The sequence below is a fragment of the Panthera uncia genome, chromosome B4, assembly GCF_023721935.1.
Source record: "Panthera uncia isolate 11264 chromosome B4, Puncia_PCG_1.0, whole genome shotgun sequence".
Taxonomy (NCBI): domain Eukaryota; kingdom Metazoa; phylum Chordata; class Mammalia; order Carnivora; family Felidae; genus Panthera; species Panthera uncia.
The window spans coordinates 87,499,906-87,519,892 of record NC_064809.1 but is presented as its reverse complement, the minus strand read 5'-3'; the positions used below and the strand labels follow the sequence as shown (position 1 = coordinate 87,519,892).

Here is a 19,987-nt window from a genome sequence, read left to right as displayed (position 1 = left end):
TTATATATATGTTATATATATAGACATTCTAACTTTTGGGGCATCTGGGTGGCTCAAGTCAGTTAAGCATCTGACTCTTGATTTCAGCTCAGGTCATGATCTCAGGGTTCATGGGATCAAGCCCCACATCAGGCTCTGTGCTATTAGCAGAGGGATTCTCTCTCTCTCTCTTTCTTTCTGCCCCACCCCCTCTCAAAAATAAACTTTAAAAAATAATGATGATAATAACAAGTAAACAAAACCATTTCACTAGCCACTGACAGCCAAACCAGAACTATTAAGAAAAACCTGAAAAACTAACACTATTTGGGAGAGTTTGATCAACTCTGGTTAGTGTTATTAATATGAACTCTGTTTAATGCACTTCATATCCTTGAGGATGATGATGTTTCTGTTGGAACACAATCATCTACAGCTTCTGGACAGATGTCAACAGGAAAACGTGGCTTGTTTTACAGAGATACACTTCTCCGTAAGCCTTTCCATCTAAACTGATGTACAGCTTTACCACACTTTACACAATACAAGTGTTCTTTAAAAACTGTCAACAGGTACAAGTTTCCTTTACACTAAAGGGACAAGCTCTTTTTTTTTTTAATTTTTTTTTTTTTAACGTTTATTCATTTTTGAGACAGAGAGAGACAGAGCATGAATGGGGGAAGGTCAGAGAGCGAGGGAGACACAGAATCTGAAACAGGCTCCAGGCTCTGAGCTGTCAGCACAGAGCCCGACGCGGGGCTCGAACTCACGGACCGCGAGATCATGACCTGAGCCGAAGTCGGACGCCCAACCGACTGAGCCACCCAGGCGCCCCAGGGACAAGCTCTTTAAAGAAAAATTAGAGACATGTTCTATTTGGTAAGCTTTTAAAAAATATTAGTCAAAGGAGGCAGCTGAGTGGCTCAGTCGGTTGAGCATCCAACTCGACTTTGGCTTAGGTCATGATCCCAGGGTCATAGGATCGAGCCCCACATCAGGCTCTGCACTGAGCATGGAGCCTGCTTGAGATTCTCTCTCTCCCTTTGCCCCCTCCCCTGCTTGCGTGTGCTCTCTCTCCAAAAATAAATACATACATACATACATAAAATAAACACTTAAAAATAAATAAAACCTTAAAGGCAAAACAAAGTAGGCATCCCTCCCCTCTTAAGCCCTCTGCTCCTTCCCTTCATAGCAAAAATAAATTGTTGGCAAAATAAATTCAATAAATGTTAAATGGATGAATAATGGGCTTTCTTAAAATAAGGGGGAAATACATAAAGTGAGTTATACCTAAACCAGCAATAACACTGATTACCAATATCATTTATTTTTAAATGACTATTAATGTGTAAGATGCTTTTAGAAACTTTTGGTCCAGCTGGGAGAGGAGGAAAAATTCTGTATACTTGTGTATAAAGGAAAAGTCACAGTACCAAGGACTGGAACTTCCATCCAAAATCAGTAGGTTTTCCATAAAAGACTCTTAAAAACTGAGAACAATCTGAGGGTTGATGGGGGTGGGGGGGAATGGGTATTGAGGAGGGCATCTGTTGGGATGAGCACTGGGTGTTGTATGGAAACCAATTTGACAATAAATTTCATATTAAAAAAAAAATCAGTAGGTTTTCATTCCTTCAAAAACTAAGTACGGGGCATTTATTTATGTGCTGGGTCAACATGGTAGTCTCTGTCCTCATTAAACTAGATACAACAACAAATTATAATTTTTGCTATGAAAGGAAAGAGCAGAGGGCTGTAAGAGGAGAAGTTGCCTACTTCGGAGTGGTGATTCAGGAAGACTTTTCTGAGGGGACAGAGAAGGGAGGGAAGCAATCCCAAGCCAAGGTTCTGTGATGGCAAATCACACAGCTCCAGAAAGGAAGTGAAGACTAGTATGACCAGAGTCCTAGTTACATGCAGTTATTTAAAAGTTGTTGCAGAGGAGCCTGGGGTGGCTCAGTCAGTTAAGCGTCCGACTCTTGATTTCAGCTCAGGTCGTGATCTCATAGTTCAAGAATTCAAACCCCGCACCAGGCTTTGTGCTGACAGTGTGGAGCCTGCTTGGGATTCTCTCTCTCTTCCTCTCCTCTGCCCCTCCCTGGCTCTCGTTTTCTAAATAAAATAAATAGGGGCGCCTGGGTGGCTCAGTTGAGCAGCTGACTTCGGCTCGGGTCATGATCTCGCGGTCAGTGAGTTCGAGCCCCGCGTCGGGCTCTGTGCTGACAGCTCAGAGCCTGGAGCCTGTTTCAGATTCTGTGTCTCCCTCTCTCTGACCCTCCCCCGTTCATGCTCTGTCTCTCTCTGTCTCAAAAATAAATAAACGTAAAAAAAATTTAAAAAAATAAAATAAAATAAATAAAATAAATAAATAAAAATAAAAATAAAATAAACAAACATTAAAAGTTGTTGCATCAGGGGCACCTGGGTGGCTCAGTCCATTAAGCATCCAGTCATGATCTTCAGCTCAGGTCATGATCTCACAGTTGGTGAGTTCAAGCCCCTCATCAGGCTCTCTGCTGTCAGCACAGAGCCCTCTGTCCTCTGTCTCCCTCTCAGTCTGTCCCTCCTCCACTCACACTCTCACTCTCAAAAATAAATAAGCGTTTAAATAAATAAACAAACAAAAGTTGTTGCATCCGAAAATGAACAAGAAGCAGGGCCTCGTCACATAGCTAATGCTTATTCAGAATTAAACCTCTTACTAGGCACTGTGCATAGCTCTTCAATGAGACAAAGATACAAACAGGTGAATTTAGCCAAGATACAGTATATAAAAGCAGCTCCTTCCCAGGCATCTATCTCCTATCCTGTACTGTCTTTTCACCAGCACTTCTGAACAAGGGCCCCAACTAGATAATGGCCTCAAGCCAAATCAGAAGCGAAAAGCAAGTCTCAAACAGGGGCCTTTATCAAAGGACAGCTACTTCTGTGGGCAGCTGGGGGTGAGCAAGAGCTGATGCTCACGGCTAAGAATTGGGGCCCACACCACACTAAAAAGTACTTGGTCTGCCTCGTGTTTTTTTCCTCCCAGAAAATGAATGTTTACAGTATGACATGCATGGACTGCCAAAGGAAGTCTAAAAAGAATAAGCACATTATTGGATATTTTTAGCTTTTCTTTTCATAAATGTTTTCTGTCACTGCTTTCCAAATAATCCCAAATCTTTGCAAGTTAGCCAGAAGAAGAAACGGGGAAGAGAATGTATTTTCATAGAAGAGGTGACTAATGTTCTCTTGAAATTGAGTTAAAGGAATGTGTCTTTGTGAGTCCTGTTCACACAAACACAAAATTCCAATGGATTAATATGTACTGTGTAAGGACAGGACATAGCAAACATGGAGACGAAACGTGCAAATCACCCCACACCAGGCAAAAGGACTGGTAGGAATACTTATGTTTGACAATATAGGGATTAAAAATCTGTGCAGAAAAGCAATAAAGTCAAAATACTTTTGAAGTTGTAAACCATTATTCTTTCATCCCCAGTGACCTACCGCCAAAGCTTCTAATGGAAACACTGAAGAAAAACAGTGTGCCTCATTACTGCTGATTCTAACGATGTGACACAGAACCAAACAAACCAGAAAAAACTTTAAATTATACTAAGGAGAGAACCCATAGGGCAAACTTGAGGCCTGTTATATGGGGTCTCACAGGCTTGCCTTATTAAACAATTTTTCAGGGTAACTTCTTTTAGAAGTGTGAGTGGTTCAGAGACAATTTTTTAAGTTTAAGGCTTCTTGACTATTCTGCTAAAGCAAAAACAGGGTCTCCTTTCCTTATTCCTATTGAACTACCAAAGGCCCAGAAAGAAAAGTAATTACCTTAGCTGGGGGTAAGATATGCTCCAATAGATTACATTAAGAATTATGAACACTGTAATGAAGATATATGCAGAATGGGGGACGGGTCCCCAACATTTTAAGAAACTCCTAAATTATAGATGTCCATATGTGCGACAAGAAAACTGAACTTTAATTTTTTTTTTTTTTTTTTTTTGGCTGAGAATTAACAAAAAAGGAAAGTTTGTGGGCCCTTTGGTGAATCCCTTAACAAGGCCTTACCTTTCATTAATTCTCCAGGGGGGTTCTGGGGAGAATCATAAAATAGGATGCATTTGAAAACCTGTAAAGAGCCGAGTATTATCAGGGCCCCTGGCTGGCTCAGTCGGTTATGCTTCTGACCCTTGATTTCAGCTCAGGTCATGATCTCATGATCCATGGGATCAAGCCCTGTAGAGCCTTTTAGGATTCTCCCTCCCTCCCTTCCACCACTCTCCCCCCGTATCTGTCTGTCTCTCTCTCTAATAAATAAACTTAAAAAGAGCCAATTATTATCAAACCAGGAAAGGAGTCACATAACTAATATTCACTGAGCAACCACTGTGTATCAGGTACCAATGGAGACCCCAGAGATACAATACATAGGACATCCAAACTGCCACAAAAAGGCCATGTGTTCATTCCTGTTTATATCCTCCAGACAGGTTTTTCAGTCTTTTGCTTTTTTTAAAGAAGGTACCAACATAATATAAGAAAGAAAACAGTAACATTTTCTTTATACCCATAAGATTTTTGTTTTTGTTGGAGATAGAAGTTGGGCTATATTCCTTTGCCTGGCAAGAGAAGAAAAGAAATTCCTCACTCCCCTCCCCCTTTTTCTCCATCCTGAATTTACCACAAACATCTTGCTTTCTCTGGATATTTTCAAGAGTCCTAGAAACCATATCTTCCTGGCTTTTTCACCAGGTGGTTCAGCACCAAAAAAACAAAAACAAAAACAAAAACCCACAATTACCATTATCAATAACAAAGCCTATGGCAACATCTCTCTTTGCACCTCTCTAAATAAAGAAAGGATAAATTTCAATTTCACTTTCACACTTTGTCAGATATGCTTATCTTATTCTTCTAATCACCAACATAATAAAATGAAAAAGGTGGGGTGCCTAGCTGACTCAGTTAATATAGCAAGCGACTCTTGATCTCAGGGTCATGAGTTCAAGCCCCACATTGGGCACAGAGATTCCTTAAAATAATAATAATAAGATAATAAAATGACAAAGGCTTATCTATCATCTAACCATAGGTAAAACAAATGTTCTATATTTAGAGTGCCTTGCTTTTGAAGTTTTACTTCTTTGCGGCGCCTGGCTGGCTCAGTCGGTTTAACACCAACTTTGGCTCAAGTCATGATCTCACAGTTCGTGGGTTCAAGTCCCGTGTCGGACTCTGTGCTGGCAGCTCAGAGCCTGGAGCCTGCTTCAGATTCTGTACCTCTCTCTCTGTCCCTCCTCTCCTTGCACGCTCTCAAAAATAAATAAACATTAAAAATTTTTAAAAAGAGGGCGCCCGGGTGACTCAGTCGGTTGAGCGTCTGACTTCGTTCGGCTCAGGTCCTGATCTCACAGTTTGTGAGTTCGAGCCCCACATGGCCTGCTTCGGATTCTGTGTCTCCCTCTCTCTCTGCCCCTTTCCTGCTCATGCTCTGTCCCTCTCTCTCTCTCAAAAAGAAATAAACATTAAAAGAATTTTTTAAATAAATAAATAAATAAAAATTTTTTAAAAAAGTTTTACTTCTTTAACTTGCAAATCCTATCAGGAATTTAACACACTCCCTCAGGCACTTTAACCAAAATGCCCACAAAAATTCAGTTGGAAACACTTTTTCCACCTGGCAAGTAAGTTCCAGAAGTCAGCGCCTTCCATGTGTTATGTTAGAAGGGGAAATACACAGGCAATAAGGCTTCAGAATATACAGAACAGGATCTTCAAGCAAAGAACTAGGTCTTACTGTCCCGGTTTTCAGCACAACACTAATGAATGTCAGACTAATTCTAAATGCTAAATAAGTATTAAACAATATGAACGCTAGATCAACAAGCAGAAACACTGTAAACCCAGAGAAAAAGAGGCTTTTACTTTCTAAAGCACTGAAACATTCTCACACTATTCTAACCTGGATAATCTGGCCCTTGGGAAGGAGCATACCTGGAGAACCTGAGAACCAGCAAGTTTTCTGGAGATCAAGAGCCGCCTCTGGAACGGCCATCAACCCAGCACAACCACTGCTGTCAAATTCTAGCGAAAGTGTCAGGCGGTGACAGCAATGTAAGTGGCAGGAGAAAATACAAAGAGAAGAGAAACAAAGGAGAGATCAAGAAAGAAAGAAGAGCCAAGTGAAAGAAAGAAGCATAAGGAAAAGCGATTAATTCTTCCCTCAAAGACAGAAGAACAGTGTTTCTGCCTTCTAAACTTCACAGCAAACGCATGCCATTAAAATACACTCTATTGGGGGCGCCTGGGTGGCTCAGTCGGTTAAGCGTCCGACCGCTCAGGTCATGATCTCCCGGTCTGTGAGTTCGAGCCCCGCATCAGGCTCTGTGCTGACAGCTCAGAGCCTGGAGCCTGTTTCAGATTCTGTGTCTCCCTCTTTCTCTGACCCTCCCCTGTTCATGCTCTCTCTCTGTCTCAAAAATAAATAAACGTTAAAAAAAATTTTTTTTAATAAAATAAAATACACTCTATTGTAAAAGAAGGATCAATTGCTATTAACTCCATGTGGACCCCCCCACTCCAAAATTCAAATGATGAAGCCCTAAACGTGACAGGATTTGGAGGTGGGGATCTGTGGGAGGCAATGAGGCCAGGAGGGTGGCCCCCAAGATGAGAGGCACCCTTATAAGAGGAAGAAAGCTAGCCCTTTCTCCACCTGAGGTCACAGCAAGAGGTGGGCTGTCTCCCAGCCAGGAAGCCCAAGCCAAGAAGGGGGTCTTCACCAGAACCCCACCATGCACCCAGATCCACCTCCAGCCTCCAGAACTGTGAGAAATATTCGTGTTTAAGTCACCTAGTTTACGGTATTTGTTACAGCAGCCTGAGCTAAGCCATCGCTCAAAGTGACTAGTAAATAGTGCAACCCTAAGCCTTAGAAACAATAAAGAAGGCGGACTGCCGCCCCAGGACTTCACTTAGGATTACCTGCTTACTGAATAAGGGCACTTGACTTCACTCTGGCCCTTCACCATCCCCTCTGCCCCTCCTTCTGGTTTGGGGGCTAAGAGGCTGAGAAGACTAGAACTTCCGAATCTGGAAATCTGACCTCAGAAAGTGGTTAAGTAAACTTAAAAGGTCTGGCAAGGAAACCCTGACACATTACTCCGTCCTCACCCCTCCCATAACTCCTCTTCCGGCCCTGAACGATTTTCCTTGCCTCTAGTCTTCAGGACTGTCTAATAGCAAAGTTTGGGGAGCGCCTGATGTTATTTAAGGGCAACAAATTTGTTCCATTACAGCCTTCACTAATCTGATGTGGGCACTGCTTGGTTGGCGGGGCTCCCTGGTGTGGTTCCCAGGGCCAAGAGGCCGCAAGTTCACGCTCCAGACTGAGAAGTCCACCCCAAGTGGCCCGTTTCGAGAAAGCCTCCCTGAATAACACGGTCACGGTCGGCGAAACCGGCCCAAGTTCCCTTCCCATCTTTTCCAGAGTCCTACTTCCCACGGCATGCTTCCTCCAAAAAAGGAAGAAACCGGCCTAAGGCTCAGCTCTCGCCGGCTGGTATTTACCTAGCACCGGAACTTGTTTGCAAAACACTGGAGGCACTCACAAACTTGACTTTGCAGGAAACGCACAACATTGACTCCCGCAACCAAGATCTAGTGAGCGCCTTCTATCGTCCCCACCCCCACCACCAAAGTCCCGGACCCGGAAGGTAGGGGAAGCCAGGTCACCACCGCCACCCCTGGCTATTACACGGTGCCCAAGCCACTCAGTACCCACTGAGCCGACTCACAGTGAGGGCCGGGGCCAGGACCCGACCACGGACTGCTGGGGCGCAGAGGAAACGCCGGGATGGGCGAGGGACGCCTCCACGCTCAGAACTGCTTGCCCGCAGCCCGAAGCTGGGCCGCAGAGGCCATCTGGCGCGGAAGGCAGAAGACGGCCCCCGGTCTCCTGCCCTTCCTCCTCTTTCCCTAGCCCTGGCCGCTCTCCGCGCGCGCACGTCCGCACGCCCATGTGCACGAGCTCCAGGCACGACCCTGGGATCCCAAACGGCAGGAGCCCCTTCTCGGCCGCCCCCTCCTCCTTCCCAGCCGGCATCCCCAGCGAGCCTCGCAGGCACACGTGGATTCGGGGACCCCGGGAGCGATGGGCGCGGGCTGCGGCGCCCACGGCGCGTGCCACTCACTTGCTGGCCGGCGCGGGGCTTGCCCTGGGGCGCTCTCCTGAAAAAGGAGGTCCTGGCGGTGAAGAAGAAGTCCTCGGAGTCCTCCTCCAGGCTGCTGTAGCCGCTGCTCATGCTGCTGGTCCCGTCGCGCGTGGGCCGCCTCCCCCGGGTGCAGGCGGCCAGGCAGGGGGTACCGCGCCCGCCCGCCCCGCGAGGTTCCAGGCGCGCGGCCCGAGCCGCCCGCGGGCAGTCCAGCTGCAGCTGCGGCCGCCGCTCACTCCGGCCGTCCCGGCCCCTCCCGCCGCCTCCCCGCCAGGCTCCGGGCGCGGCTTTAGCCTCCGAGAGCCTTACGACCCCGCCTCCCGGGGCCCCGCCCTCTCCCGGGTGCCCCTCCCCGGGAGGCTGGGGACTGTGCCCACGCGGTCCGGGCGCTCGGCGCGTGGCCGCAGGTGGGGGTGGTGCAGCCCGCCCTCCCGGGCGCCTGCTCTATCCCGGAGGTGTCTGTGCCACCTAGAACGTCCGCTTCGGCGACTGCGTCTGGCCGGGCTGTGCTCGGGGTCGCTTCCCCAACCTCCCGGAAACTGCCAAGTCCTCCGTGATCCGGCTACCCGCCCCCCACTCCGCTAGCTGGGGCTTTGGGGAGGACCCGGGCAGAGCAGGGAACTGTCTCCGCCCTGCTCGCCCCTCCCGGGGTCCAGGGGGCGGCAGTAGAGATTGTCCAGCGGAGGAGCCCCCCGACCGTCGGGCCTCCGGCACCCCTTTCGCCGCGTCCTCAACCCCGCATCTCGCCCCAGCAGGAGGGTTAAAAGTTAGCGGAGATGAGTGGGGAGGTAACAACTGGGCAGTTTATTCAAATGAAAACATCCTTTCTGGTAATTCAGTTGAGCTTCGGTCTCTCCTTCCCGCCTTCTCTCTAGCGAAGGTTCATTCGCCTAGGATGACCAAAGAACGGCCAAGGTCGTTATGATCTTAGAGGCCTCTTGGTGAAGGGGGTGGGGGTGAATTAGTTCGAGTGCTTATTCATTAAACGTGTGTTTTAGACCTCCCTTCCGACAATCCTACAAAGGCGTGGTTTCAGTGATGGGGTTCAGGGAATTCTACTCACCTCCTACAAAAAAAAAAAAAAAAAAAAAATCCCTATTTTCTGAAACCCTTCCAGTTAATTAATCCTCTTTTAGAATGCAACATTTTCCTTCAAGCCACCTGTGGGTACCATTCACACCTTGGTGTTATTTAACTGATTTAAGTCATACTAGCTTCCGTGCTGACATCTTGACTGAAAGGAGGTTGTGAGGCTTCACCACTGCCTCAAAGCAGTGGTAACCAGGCTTTAAGAGAGGTTTCATTAGGAGAGAAAGAGAAGGGTTAGAAAAGAGAATCTTCACCCGTTATCCCTAAACTCTCTTGCATTATCTCCTTTCAATCCTGAAAACAACTGTATAAGATAGTTAGCACTTACTTATGTTCATTTCATACCCAGAGCAGCTGAAGTTTAAAGAGGAAAGTAGCTGTGGATGGTAGGGCGGGGGCCATTCCGATCTGCTTTCTGTTTATCTCAAAGTCTGCAGAGACCCTTCTAGATTGGCTTGGTCCCCAGTCAGCTGTGCTTCTTTGTGCACTAGTGGAGGGGAGAGCTGGCTCTTGAGTCAGCCTACCCGCAGGCAAAAGGAAGGCTTACAAACCCTCTCCACTTTCAGGCTTACACATCCAGCTTGCAAAGTTGTGCGTTACCCCAAGTGATTCACAACTGCAAGAGGCAGGCCTCAGAGTTACAGCCCATCTTAAAGATCCTGCAACATTAAAGCCTTCTTCCTGGCCACACAGCTACTGAATAATTAGAAACCAGGAATTCTAACTCCCTGCTGTTTTACCCAGACTAAACTGATCTGCTGGTGCCATGCACGTAACCTAATGTCAGAGAATGAGACAATTTACTTACTTTATGGTAGATTTGTGTTACCTGGTTTCTGTTATTACATGAACGTAATCTTTATTATTAAAAACTTCCAATTGAAGAGTAATGTGTAGGTTAAAGAATTGAAATAACTTGTTTTATTGTGGGTGGGAAGAGGGAAATAACCCCAACCTGAACTAATTAAAGTTTCAGAATACTTGGAAGAAAAATATTAAAAGGAAAAATACACTTAAGTGTTTTATGATCCACCATACCATAAAAGGGATTGTTTCATGGTATTAAAGTTCCAAAGGACTAAATTTTTATATCCGTCAGCACACCATCAGAATCAGTTATAACAAAAAGGCATAACTGAATAATGAAGGAGAAGCACTGCTTTTAAACAACATAAAGTAGGGGCGTCTGGGTGGCTCAGTTGATTGAACGTCCAACTCTTGATTTGGCTCAGGTCATGATCCAAGCCAGGGTCATGGGATAGAGCCCTGTATCATGCTCCGTGCTTGCTGAGCATGCAGTTGGCTTGAGAGCCTCTCTCTCTCCCTCTCTCCCTCTCTCTCTCAATCCCCCCCCCCACCCATGTGCTCTCTCTCCCTCAAAATAAAATAAAATTTTAAAATTTTAAATAAAAACAACAGGAGCGCCTGGGTGGCTCAGTTAAGCCTCTGACTTCGGCTCGGGTCATGATCTCACAGTTCCTGAGTTCAAGACCCGCATCGGGCTCTATGCTGACAGCTCAGAGCCTGGAGCCTGCTTCGGATTCTGTGTCTCCCTAGCTCTCTGCCCCTCCCCCACTCACCCTCTGTCTCTCTTTCTCTCTCAAAAGTAAATACACATTAAAAAACAATTTAAAAATTTTAAGAAAATAAGATAAAAACAACAAAAAGTAAAAAACATAAAGGAAGGAAGAATTGGCATTCTACTTCCTAAAAGCACCATAATAATCACATTTCTAAATTGTTCTGATAGTATTCTTGATAAAATAATATTAAATTTTGGCTCATGAAATTAGTATTTGTAAAAATTCAAAATGTCACATTAAGCAACTAGCATTTAAAATTCAAGGAAGGAGGTGGAATAAATGTATGCAACTAAGTTCAGTTTTGAAAGAACTTACTGTCAAACACAATAGGATTTGTAAGTGGACTCCATTACCATAAATGTCCCAGTGATACAGAGCCTAATGATTTAAATTTATAGCCTAGTAACCTTTTATTTCCATATTAAATGAGGAATATATTTAAAACTGAATAACTAAATGCAAAAACTATAAATACACACAAAATGTTTTATAATTGTAATCATCCTGTGCATCAAATCATTTTCCTTGAATCAATGTAAAAGGAGCAGCTATAGTAACAGTTTAACCCTTCTTGTTCACCCAATAAACCCCCCTCCAGAAGAAGGATGCCTGGCTGGCTCAGCCAGGAGAGCATGTGACTCTTGATTTCAGTGTTGTGAGTTTAAGCCCCACACTTGGGTAAGAACTTACTTTAAAAAAACAAAAAAACAAAAAAAAGAGGAGAAAAATAATCCTATAAGTATGATTATAAATCAAAAGTTTAAATCATTATTCAGATACTTTAAGCACTATATATCCACAAATAGTAGAAACTCAGATATAATCAATGTAGGGGAAAAAAGAAACGTTTTAAGCACATCTCACCTTTTAACCAAATACATTTAAAAGTAAAATCTTTCTTTCAAGGGGTGCCTGGGTGGCTCAGTCAGTTAAGCTTCTGACTTTGGCTCAGGTCATGATCTCACAGTTTATGAGTTCAGGCCCTGCATCAGGCTCTGTGCTGACAGCTCAGAGCCTGCAGCCTGCTTCTGATTCTGTCTCCATCTCTCTCTTCCCCTACCCCACTCGCATTCTGTCTCTGTCTCAAAAATAAATAAACATTAAAAAAAAGTTAAAAAAAAAAAAAAAAGCAAAATCTTTCTTCTGTTGGGTACCAGGGTGGCTCAGTTGATTAAGCATCTGACTCTCAATTTTGGCTCAAGTCATGATCTCACAGTTCCTGGAATCAAGCCCTACGTAGGGCCTATGCTGACATTGCAGAGCCTACTTGGGATTCTCCCTCTTTCTCTGCCCCTCTCCCTCACTCATTCTTTCTCTCTCTCAAAATAAATAAATAAACTTTAAAAAATTTCCTCTTTCTCTGCACCCCCAGCTCTTTCCCCTGCTTGCACTTCCTCTCTCTCTCAAAAAAAAAAAAAAAAAAAAAAACACAAAAGTACATTTTTTCTTTTGTCAACTTGTCCTAATAAAATGAGGAAAAAAATTATAGATTTGACTGTGCAAATTTGGGAATATTTTCAACACACACACAATGGTAAAGACAAAGAAAAAACGGAGGGAAATATTTGCCATATAACTGATACCCTTACAATACAAAGAGCTCATACAAATCAATGAAATTGACATGACAATGACATGACATAAGCAAAAACATGACAGTAAGTTTATAAAAAGAAAAATAGAAGTAACTTATCAGTCACGTATACATTAAAACATTCACTCAGTCAACAAACATGTATTGAGCACGTACTATCTGTCAAACGCTGACCTCAACAGAAACGGTGCACCATTGGACAAAACAGACAAAAATCTTTGTCTTCATAGAGCATATGTTTCAGTGTGGGCTAGAGGGAGACAGGGGAAACAAAGAAGACAATTATATAGTATGTTCGAAGGTAATAATTACTCTCACATAAATCATGGAAGAAAGATAAAGAATGTTTAATACAGGCTTGCTGTTTAAGCTCTCCCTGAGAAAGTCACTTTTCAGCAAAGACGTGTAGGAGGGAAGGGAGCTATCCAGGCAGATATCCCCAGGAAAGCATTCCAGGCAGAGAGAGCAGCAAGTACAAAGGCCCTGAGGAGGAAGTGTGCTGCCATATTTGAATATGAGCCAAGAAGCCAGTGTGTCTGAGGTGGGTGAGTGGAAGAGAAAGTAGGAGAAATTTTGGTACAAAAAGTAACAGGGTCAGAAAGCTGACTGTTCCTATAATGCCATGAAAGCACTTATGGGAGCTTTGAGTTTGATCTTTACTCTGACATAACTCCTGGAGATTTTGAGCAAAGGAATGGCATGATTTGGCTTACTTTTTTAAAGGACTCCTTTGGCTTCTGGGTAAAGAATAAAATGCTAAGCTTTATGAAAACTCAAGCAAATGAAAACAAGGGACATTTTCCACCAATGAAATTGGCAAGGGTTTTGTTTTTATTTTTTGTGGGCTTTTTTGGTACTTTTCTTTTTATTTTAAGTAAGCTCTATGCCCCAGGGGGCATTGGGGTGGCTCAGTCTGTTGAGACCTGTACTTCAGCTCAGGTCACGAAGTAAGTTTAAGCCCCACATCAGGCTCACTGCTGTCAGCCAAGAGCCCACTTCACATCCTCTGGCCCCCTCTCTCTCTGTTCCCACGCCCCCCCCCCATGCTCTCTTTCTCAAAAGAAATTTTTTTTAAGTAAGTTCTACACCCCACATGGTGCTTGAACTCATGACTCAGGACCCCCAAGATCGAGTTGCTTACTCTACTGACTGAGCCAACTACACACCCCTGAAATTGACAAGTTTTGGGGTTTTTTTTTGAGAGAGAGCCAGAGTGCACATGCATGTGTGCTTGAGTGGAGGTGGGGCAGAGGGAGAGAGAGAGAAGAGGCAGAGAGAGAATCCCAAGCAGTTCTCCATGCTCAGCACAGAGCCTGATTCTGAGCTCCAATTCACAACTGTGAGATCATGACCTGAGCAGAAATCAAGAGTCAGATGCTTTTTTTTTTTTTTAATGTTTATTTATTTTTGACAGAGAGAGAGAGACAGAGCATGAGCAGGGGAGGGGCAGAGAGAGAGGGAGACACAGAATCCGAAGCAGGCTCCAGGCTCCGAGCTCTCAGCACAGAGCCCGATGCGAGGCTTGAACTCATAGACTGCGAGATCATGACCTGAGCCAAAGTCGGACACTCAACCGACTGAGCCACCCGGGTGCCCCAAAAGTCAGATGCTTAACCAACTGAGCCACCATGCACCCCTGGCAATATTATTTTTAATTTAATTTAATTTTATTTAATTTAATTTTATTTATTTATTTATTTATTTTTTGGAGAGAGAGAGCAGAAAGAGGGTGACAGAGGATCTGAAGCAGGCTCTGTGCTGACAGCTACAAGCCAAATGTGGGGCTCAAATTCACAAACCATGAGATCATGACCTGAGCTGAAGTTGGGCACTCAATGGACTAAGCCACCCGGGTGCCCCATGGCAAGTATTTTTTAAAGCAGGTAATGAGGGGTGCCTGAGTGGCTCAGCCATTTAAGTGTCCAACTCCTGGTTTTGGCTCAGGTCATGATCTTGTAGTTTTGGGGGTTCAAGCCCCACATCAGGCTCTGCACTGGCATCACAGAGCCTGCTTGGGATTCTCCCTTTCCCTTTCTCTCTCTGCCCCGCCTCCACTCATGCTCTTTCTGTCTCTCTCAAAATAAATAAACTTAAAAAAATATTTTTCAAATAAGCGGTACCTGGGTGGCTCAGTCAGTTAAGGGGCCGACTTCAGCTCAGGTCATGATCTCACCAGTTCATGAGTTCAAGTCCTGCATCAGGCTCTTTGCTGCTAGCTCAGAGCCTGGAGCTTGCTTCAGATTCTGGGTCTCCTTCTCTCCCTCTCCCTCCCCCACTTGCACTCTGTCTCTCTCAAAAATAAATGAACATTAAAAATAAATAAATAGGGGCACCTGGGTGGCTCAGTCGGTTAAGCGGCCGACTTCGGCTCAGGTCATGATCTCGCGGTCCGTGAGTTCGAGCCCCGCGTCGGGCTCTGTGCTGACAGCTCAGAGCCTGGAGCCTGTTTCGGATTCTGTGTCTCCCTCTCTCTGACCCTCCCCTGTTCATGCTCTGTCTCTCCCTGTCTCAAAAAAAAAAAAAAAAAAAAAGTTAAAAATAAATAAATAAATAAATAAAGCAAGCAGGTCATGAAACAACATGTATAATATGATTACATTTGTGGGGGCACCTGGGTGCCTCAGTCAGTTAAGTGTCCAGCTCTTGATTTGGGCCGAGATCATGATCTCATGATTTCATGGGGTTCAAGCCCCATGTCGGGCTCCACACTAATCACACTAATGGTGCAGAGCCTGCTTGGGATTCTCTCTCTCTCCCTATCTCTCTGCCCTGCTCTCTCTCTCTCTCTCTCTCTCTCTCTCAAAATAAATAAATAAACTTTAAAAAATATATATGATTATATTTATATAATTGTAATTGTAGGTAATATTGGTTTTTTTTTTATGTTTATTTATTTGAGAGAGATGGAGACAGTGCAAGCAGGGGAGGAGCAGACGGTGGGGGAGAGAGAGAATCCCAAGCAGGCTCTGCACTGCCAGCACAGTGCCAGACTTGAGGCTCAAAATCACAAACTTGTGAGATCACGACCTGAGCTGAAACCAAGAGTCATACACTCAACCCACTGAGCCACCCAGGCGCACCCCCCCCCCCAAGTAATATTCTTAAGATGTGCTAGGAACTAAGACGATTTATCAGGGAGACTTTTTTATATATATATATATATATATATATATATAATGTAGGCTTCACACCCAGCACAGCGCCCAACATGGGGCTTGAACTCACAACCCTGAGATCAAGACCTGAGGTGAGATCAAGTGTCTCGTGCTCAACCGACTGAGCCACCCTGGTGCCCCTGTCAGGGAAATTAATAATAAAGTTCTCACTGACAGAGAACTGTTCCTTTGATACCTATGTCATATGGAAAAGCATGGCCTTGGAAGTCAGGGCAACCTGAATGTGAATGACAACATTGTTCCTTAACTCGTGTGTGACCTTTGACAATTTAATTCGTTTACCATACCTCAGGTTCATCATGAGTAAAATGGCAAGAACTAAGCTCCATTTTATTCTCTTTAGTTTACGATGAGGATTAAGCAAGAGAATCCATGTAAAACCCCTGGGCATAGAAGAGGGCCAAGCAAGTATTACTCTTTCTGGTCCCAAATATTATACCTTGTTGCATATTCAACATATATCACCCTCTTTCTTGTTAACCAACTAAGGACTCAAGTTCAGGAATCCTCCCTTCTCAGGGAAAGAGGTTCAATCCCAGCTCAGGAGCAAGGGCTGATAATAATAATAATAATAATAATAATAATTCATTGAATATTTACTGAGCTCATATTATGTGCTAGGCAGTACTCTGAGTGCTTGGCCTGTATTAACTCACTGAGTGCTTACAACAACTGTCATTTTCCCCAATGAAAGAGAAGCATGGAGCAGGGGGTACAGCTTCCATTCGATAAAGCTGCTTTCGCTCCTAAATTCGCCCTCCTGACCTTTGGACTACACTGCCTTTAGGACTCAACCAGCCTAGAATGGGAGGAGAGTCAGACTGTCTCAGAGGAAAACCAGGTTTCTGCCAGTCAGAAGTGATTTCCAGTGAGTTAATTTTAATAGAATATTTGTGTGAGAGGAGATATTTCCTATTTAAAGTTTTGAAATGAGATTTTTAAAAAAATTTTTTTAAAGTTTATTTTATTTTTGAGACAGAGAGTGTGAGTGGGGGAGGGTCAGAGAGAGAGGGAAACGGAATCATCACAGAGCCCCACATGGGGCTCGAACTCACAATTCATGACAGTCGCTTAACCGACTGAGCCACCCAGGCACCCGGAGAGATTGTTTTTATTCAGCTGATCAGGACACTGAATTTTCCAAAAGTTATTTTGATCAATCCTTCCTACTAATTTAAGTCCCCACCCTACCCTCAGCTTCTGCTAAAGGCTTAGTAGCTCTCTACCCCTTATTTTGAATACAAGGAGGAAGGACTTCATTCATTTTGTCATGGAGTAGTCGTCTTTTTTTTTTTTTTTTTTTTTTTTAAGTAATTCCTACCCCCGTCATGGAGCTTGAACACATGACCCCGAGAACAAGAGTCATATGATCCACGGACTGAGCCAGCCAGGTGCCCCAAGTAGTCGCCATTATTATGGTGCGTTCACATTGGCATTATCTCTTGCAGGGTCATCTAAAACCAGAGCCTGTGCCTAGGAGGTTAATACTATCCTCAAGGCGAAGAGTCACTATCCACTGCTGGGTCTCCTTGTCAAGTGGTGTCCTCCCTGTAGACATGTTCATTTTGTAACCTATGAAGAATGAAGAGACATTTTTCTGCACTTTTGCTTTAGATGTCATTAATCTCAGGAGGCTGGGAGGTAGAGGAAGGAATGAAGAAATAGAGAATGTTCTGTGGCTGAATATGGACCATTTATTACAAATACATGGCAGAAATCTGATGACTCTCTTTCAGTTGTAGTACCTGGACCCAGAGCCCAAGGCATCTGACTTTGAAATCTGTGTCTAAAGACTACAGCTTTAGGTAAACAAAAAATGTTTCCGGGGGTACCTGGGTGGCTCAGTCAGCTGAGCGTCCGACTTCAGCTCGGGTCATGATTTCACAGTTCATGGGTTCGAGCCCTGCGTCGGGCTCTGTGCTGACAGCTCAGAGCCTGGAGCCTGCTTCGGATTCTGTGTCTCCCTGTCTCTCTGCCCCTCCCCTGCTCATGCTCTGTGTCTGTCTCTCAACAATAAATAAATGTTAAAAAAAAAAAAATGCTTCTGATGTTGTTGTTCAGGAAAGACATTCCAGGGAAATAGGCATCTTCCTTAATAAATACAAACAGAAACCTAGCGGTGGCCTCAGGGTTTCTATGGAGGAGGGCTTAAAGGCCGCTTAAACTGGGTTGCATGAATTGTCAAAGACGAGGACAGTCGCTGATGGAGAGAGATTCCTAGAGGAGCATTAAGGTTCCCCCACTCTACTTTGGGGCTCAGCAACCTCCATTTTCTTCTTTACATTAAGTATTTATTCAGACCTCACTATGTGTTTAGCACCACCAAAGCTGGTAAGGTACAAAATAAGAGGTAGGTTTGCTGTCCTCCAAACGCTTATAATTTCGTTGGTGAGAAAAACATATCCCGTGGAACAATTACATAACAATGACATACTGTAATCAGGCAATCGATGAATTTATGAAGGACACATCAAAATCCAAAAACAATGATCAGAAAGCGTGAGATTTGGTGAGTCCTAAAGGAGACAGACAGAGAGGAAGAGAACACGAAGGGCAGAGACCAGAGGAAAGGTCGTCAGCAACAACTTAGGCACAGCTTATTCTCGGGCTGAATCAAACACTTGAAGTTGAGGGGAAAAGTTGACCAGAGAGGTGAGGGCCAAGGAGTTGAAAGATAAGGCAAGTTGGGCTTATCTGCGAAGAAGTGGGGAACTTCCAGGGAGGTGACCTGGAGAAGAGAGAGTTGGAGGTGTTGGGGCGGGGGGGGGGGGGGGGTGCTGTGTTGTAAACCCAACCAGAGAGGAGCAGACAAACAAGCTTGTGCATCTCTTGTGAAACTTCCTGTGGTTTTGTGAGGGACTCCCACGGCACAGAGGTGGAGCGCTGGTTAGGCATTGGAAAACAACACCAAATCCTTGAACTTTGCTGTCACTGATGGATGACTGTTGTTGAACACAGTCCACCAAAATTCAATCTTCCTGCTAAACTCAAAATATTCAAGGGATATGGGCGGTGGAAGAAAGTGAGAAACTTTTTCCTCCACTCTCTTAGGTCCGGTATCTGGGGCCCTGCAGATTAAATTAACAAAAGACAGGTTCACAGGAGAAAAGGGTCTATTGCATATGCATATGGAAGCTTCACAGAAAAGGAGAGCCCAAAGAAGCATTAGACGGAGCTTAAGTATCTTTATATCAAAGAGGAGGGGGGGAGGTCCTCCCTGGTGATAAAAGGGGTCTCAGCGGGGAGCCTGGATGGCTCAGTTGGAAGAGCCAGCAACTCTTGATCTCTGAGCCTGATTTCCAATGTTAAGTCCCTGGTGTAGAGATTACTTAAATAAAAATTTAAAAAACCTTGGGGCACCTGGGTGGCTCAGTTGGTTGAGCATCTGACTTGGGCTCAGGTCGTGATCACACCATCATGGGCCTGAGGCCCATGTTGGGCTCTGTGCTGACAGCTCAGAGCCTGGAGTCTGCTTGAGATTGTGTGTCTCCTTTTCTCTCTGCCCCTCCCCCGCTCACACACAGTCTCTATCTCTCTCAAAAATAAATACACATTAAAAACAAAAATTTTTTTTAACAAATAAAAAAATCTTGGTCACCTGGGTGGCTCGGTGGATTAAGCATCTGACTTCAGCTCAGGTCACGATCTCATGAGGGTTCAGGGCTCAAGCCTTGTGTCAGGCTCTATGCTGACAGCTCAGAGCCTCGAGCCTGCTTCAGATTCTGTTTTTCCTTCTCTCTTTGCCCCTCTCCCGCTCGCACTCTATCTCTCTCTCTCTCTCTCTCAAAAAAACAAAAAAATAATTTGAAAAAAATTTTTAAATAATATATTACTATATGTTCCTTAGTGTGATCAATTCTAAGTATAAAATAATTATCGAGTAATCTTAAATTGCAATAGTGTTACATTTGTATTGTTATTTTTAAAATTTTTTTTATTAAAAAAATTTTTTTAATGTTTATTTTTGAGAGAGAGAGAGAGACACAGAGTATGAGTAGGGAGAAGCAGACAGAGAGGGAGACACGGAATCCGAAACAGGCTCCAGGCTCCGAGCTGTCAGCACAGACCCAATGTGGGGCTTGAACTCATGAACTACCAGATCATGACCTGAGCCCAAGCTGGGCTCTTAACCAACTGAGCCACCCAGGCGCCCCTGGTATTGTTATTTTTAAATGATTATAGGCATATTTTTAGGGTAAAGTAATTAAGTATTGTTTTTTATGTTCATATTTTTCTAGAAATATATTTCGAGGTATGTGTGGATAAAATGACCTGATGGCCAGGAATTGCTTGAGCAAAAGAGAGAAAAAGGAAATGGATAAAACAAGGATGGGACTGTTGAATGTTAATGCT

General features: G+C 44.3%; 1 protein-coding gene across 1 annotated transcript in view; it reads right to left on the bottom strand.

Annotated features, from left to right (window-relative positions):
• The window catches only part of RASSF3 (Ras association domain family member 3), a 73,113-nt gene extending 64,636 nt beyond the window's left edge, over positions 1 to 8,477 (bottom strand). The window contains exon 1 of the mRNA XM_049625909.1: positions 8,172 to 8,477. Within this exon, the coding sequence (XP_049481866.1) occupies positions 8,172 to 8,282 (111 nt within the window). The 5' untranslated portion in view covers positions 8,283 to 8,477. The remainder of the gene's footprint in view (positions 1 to 8,171) is intronic.
• Between the last annotated feature and the right edge of the window lie 11,510 nt (positions 8,478 to 19,987).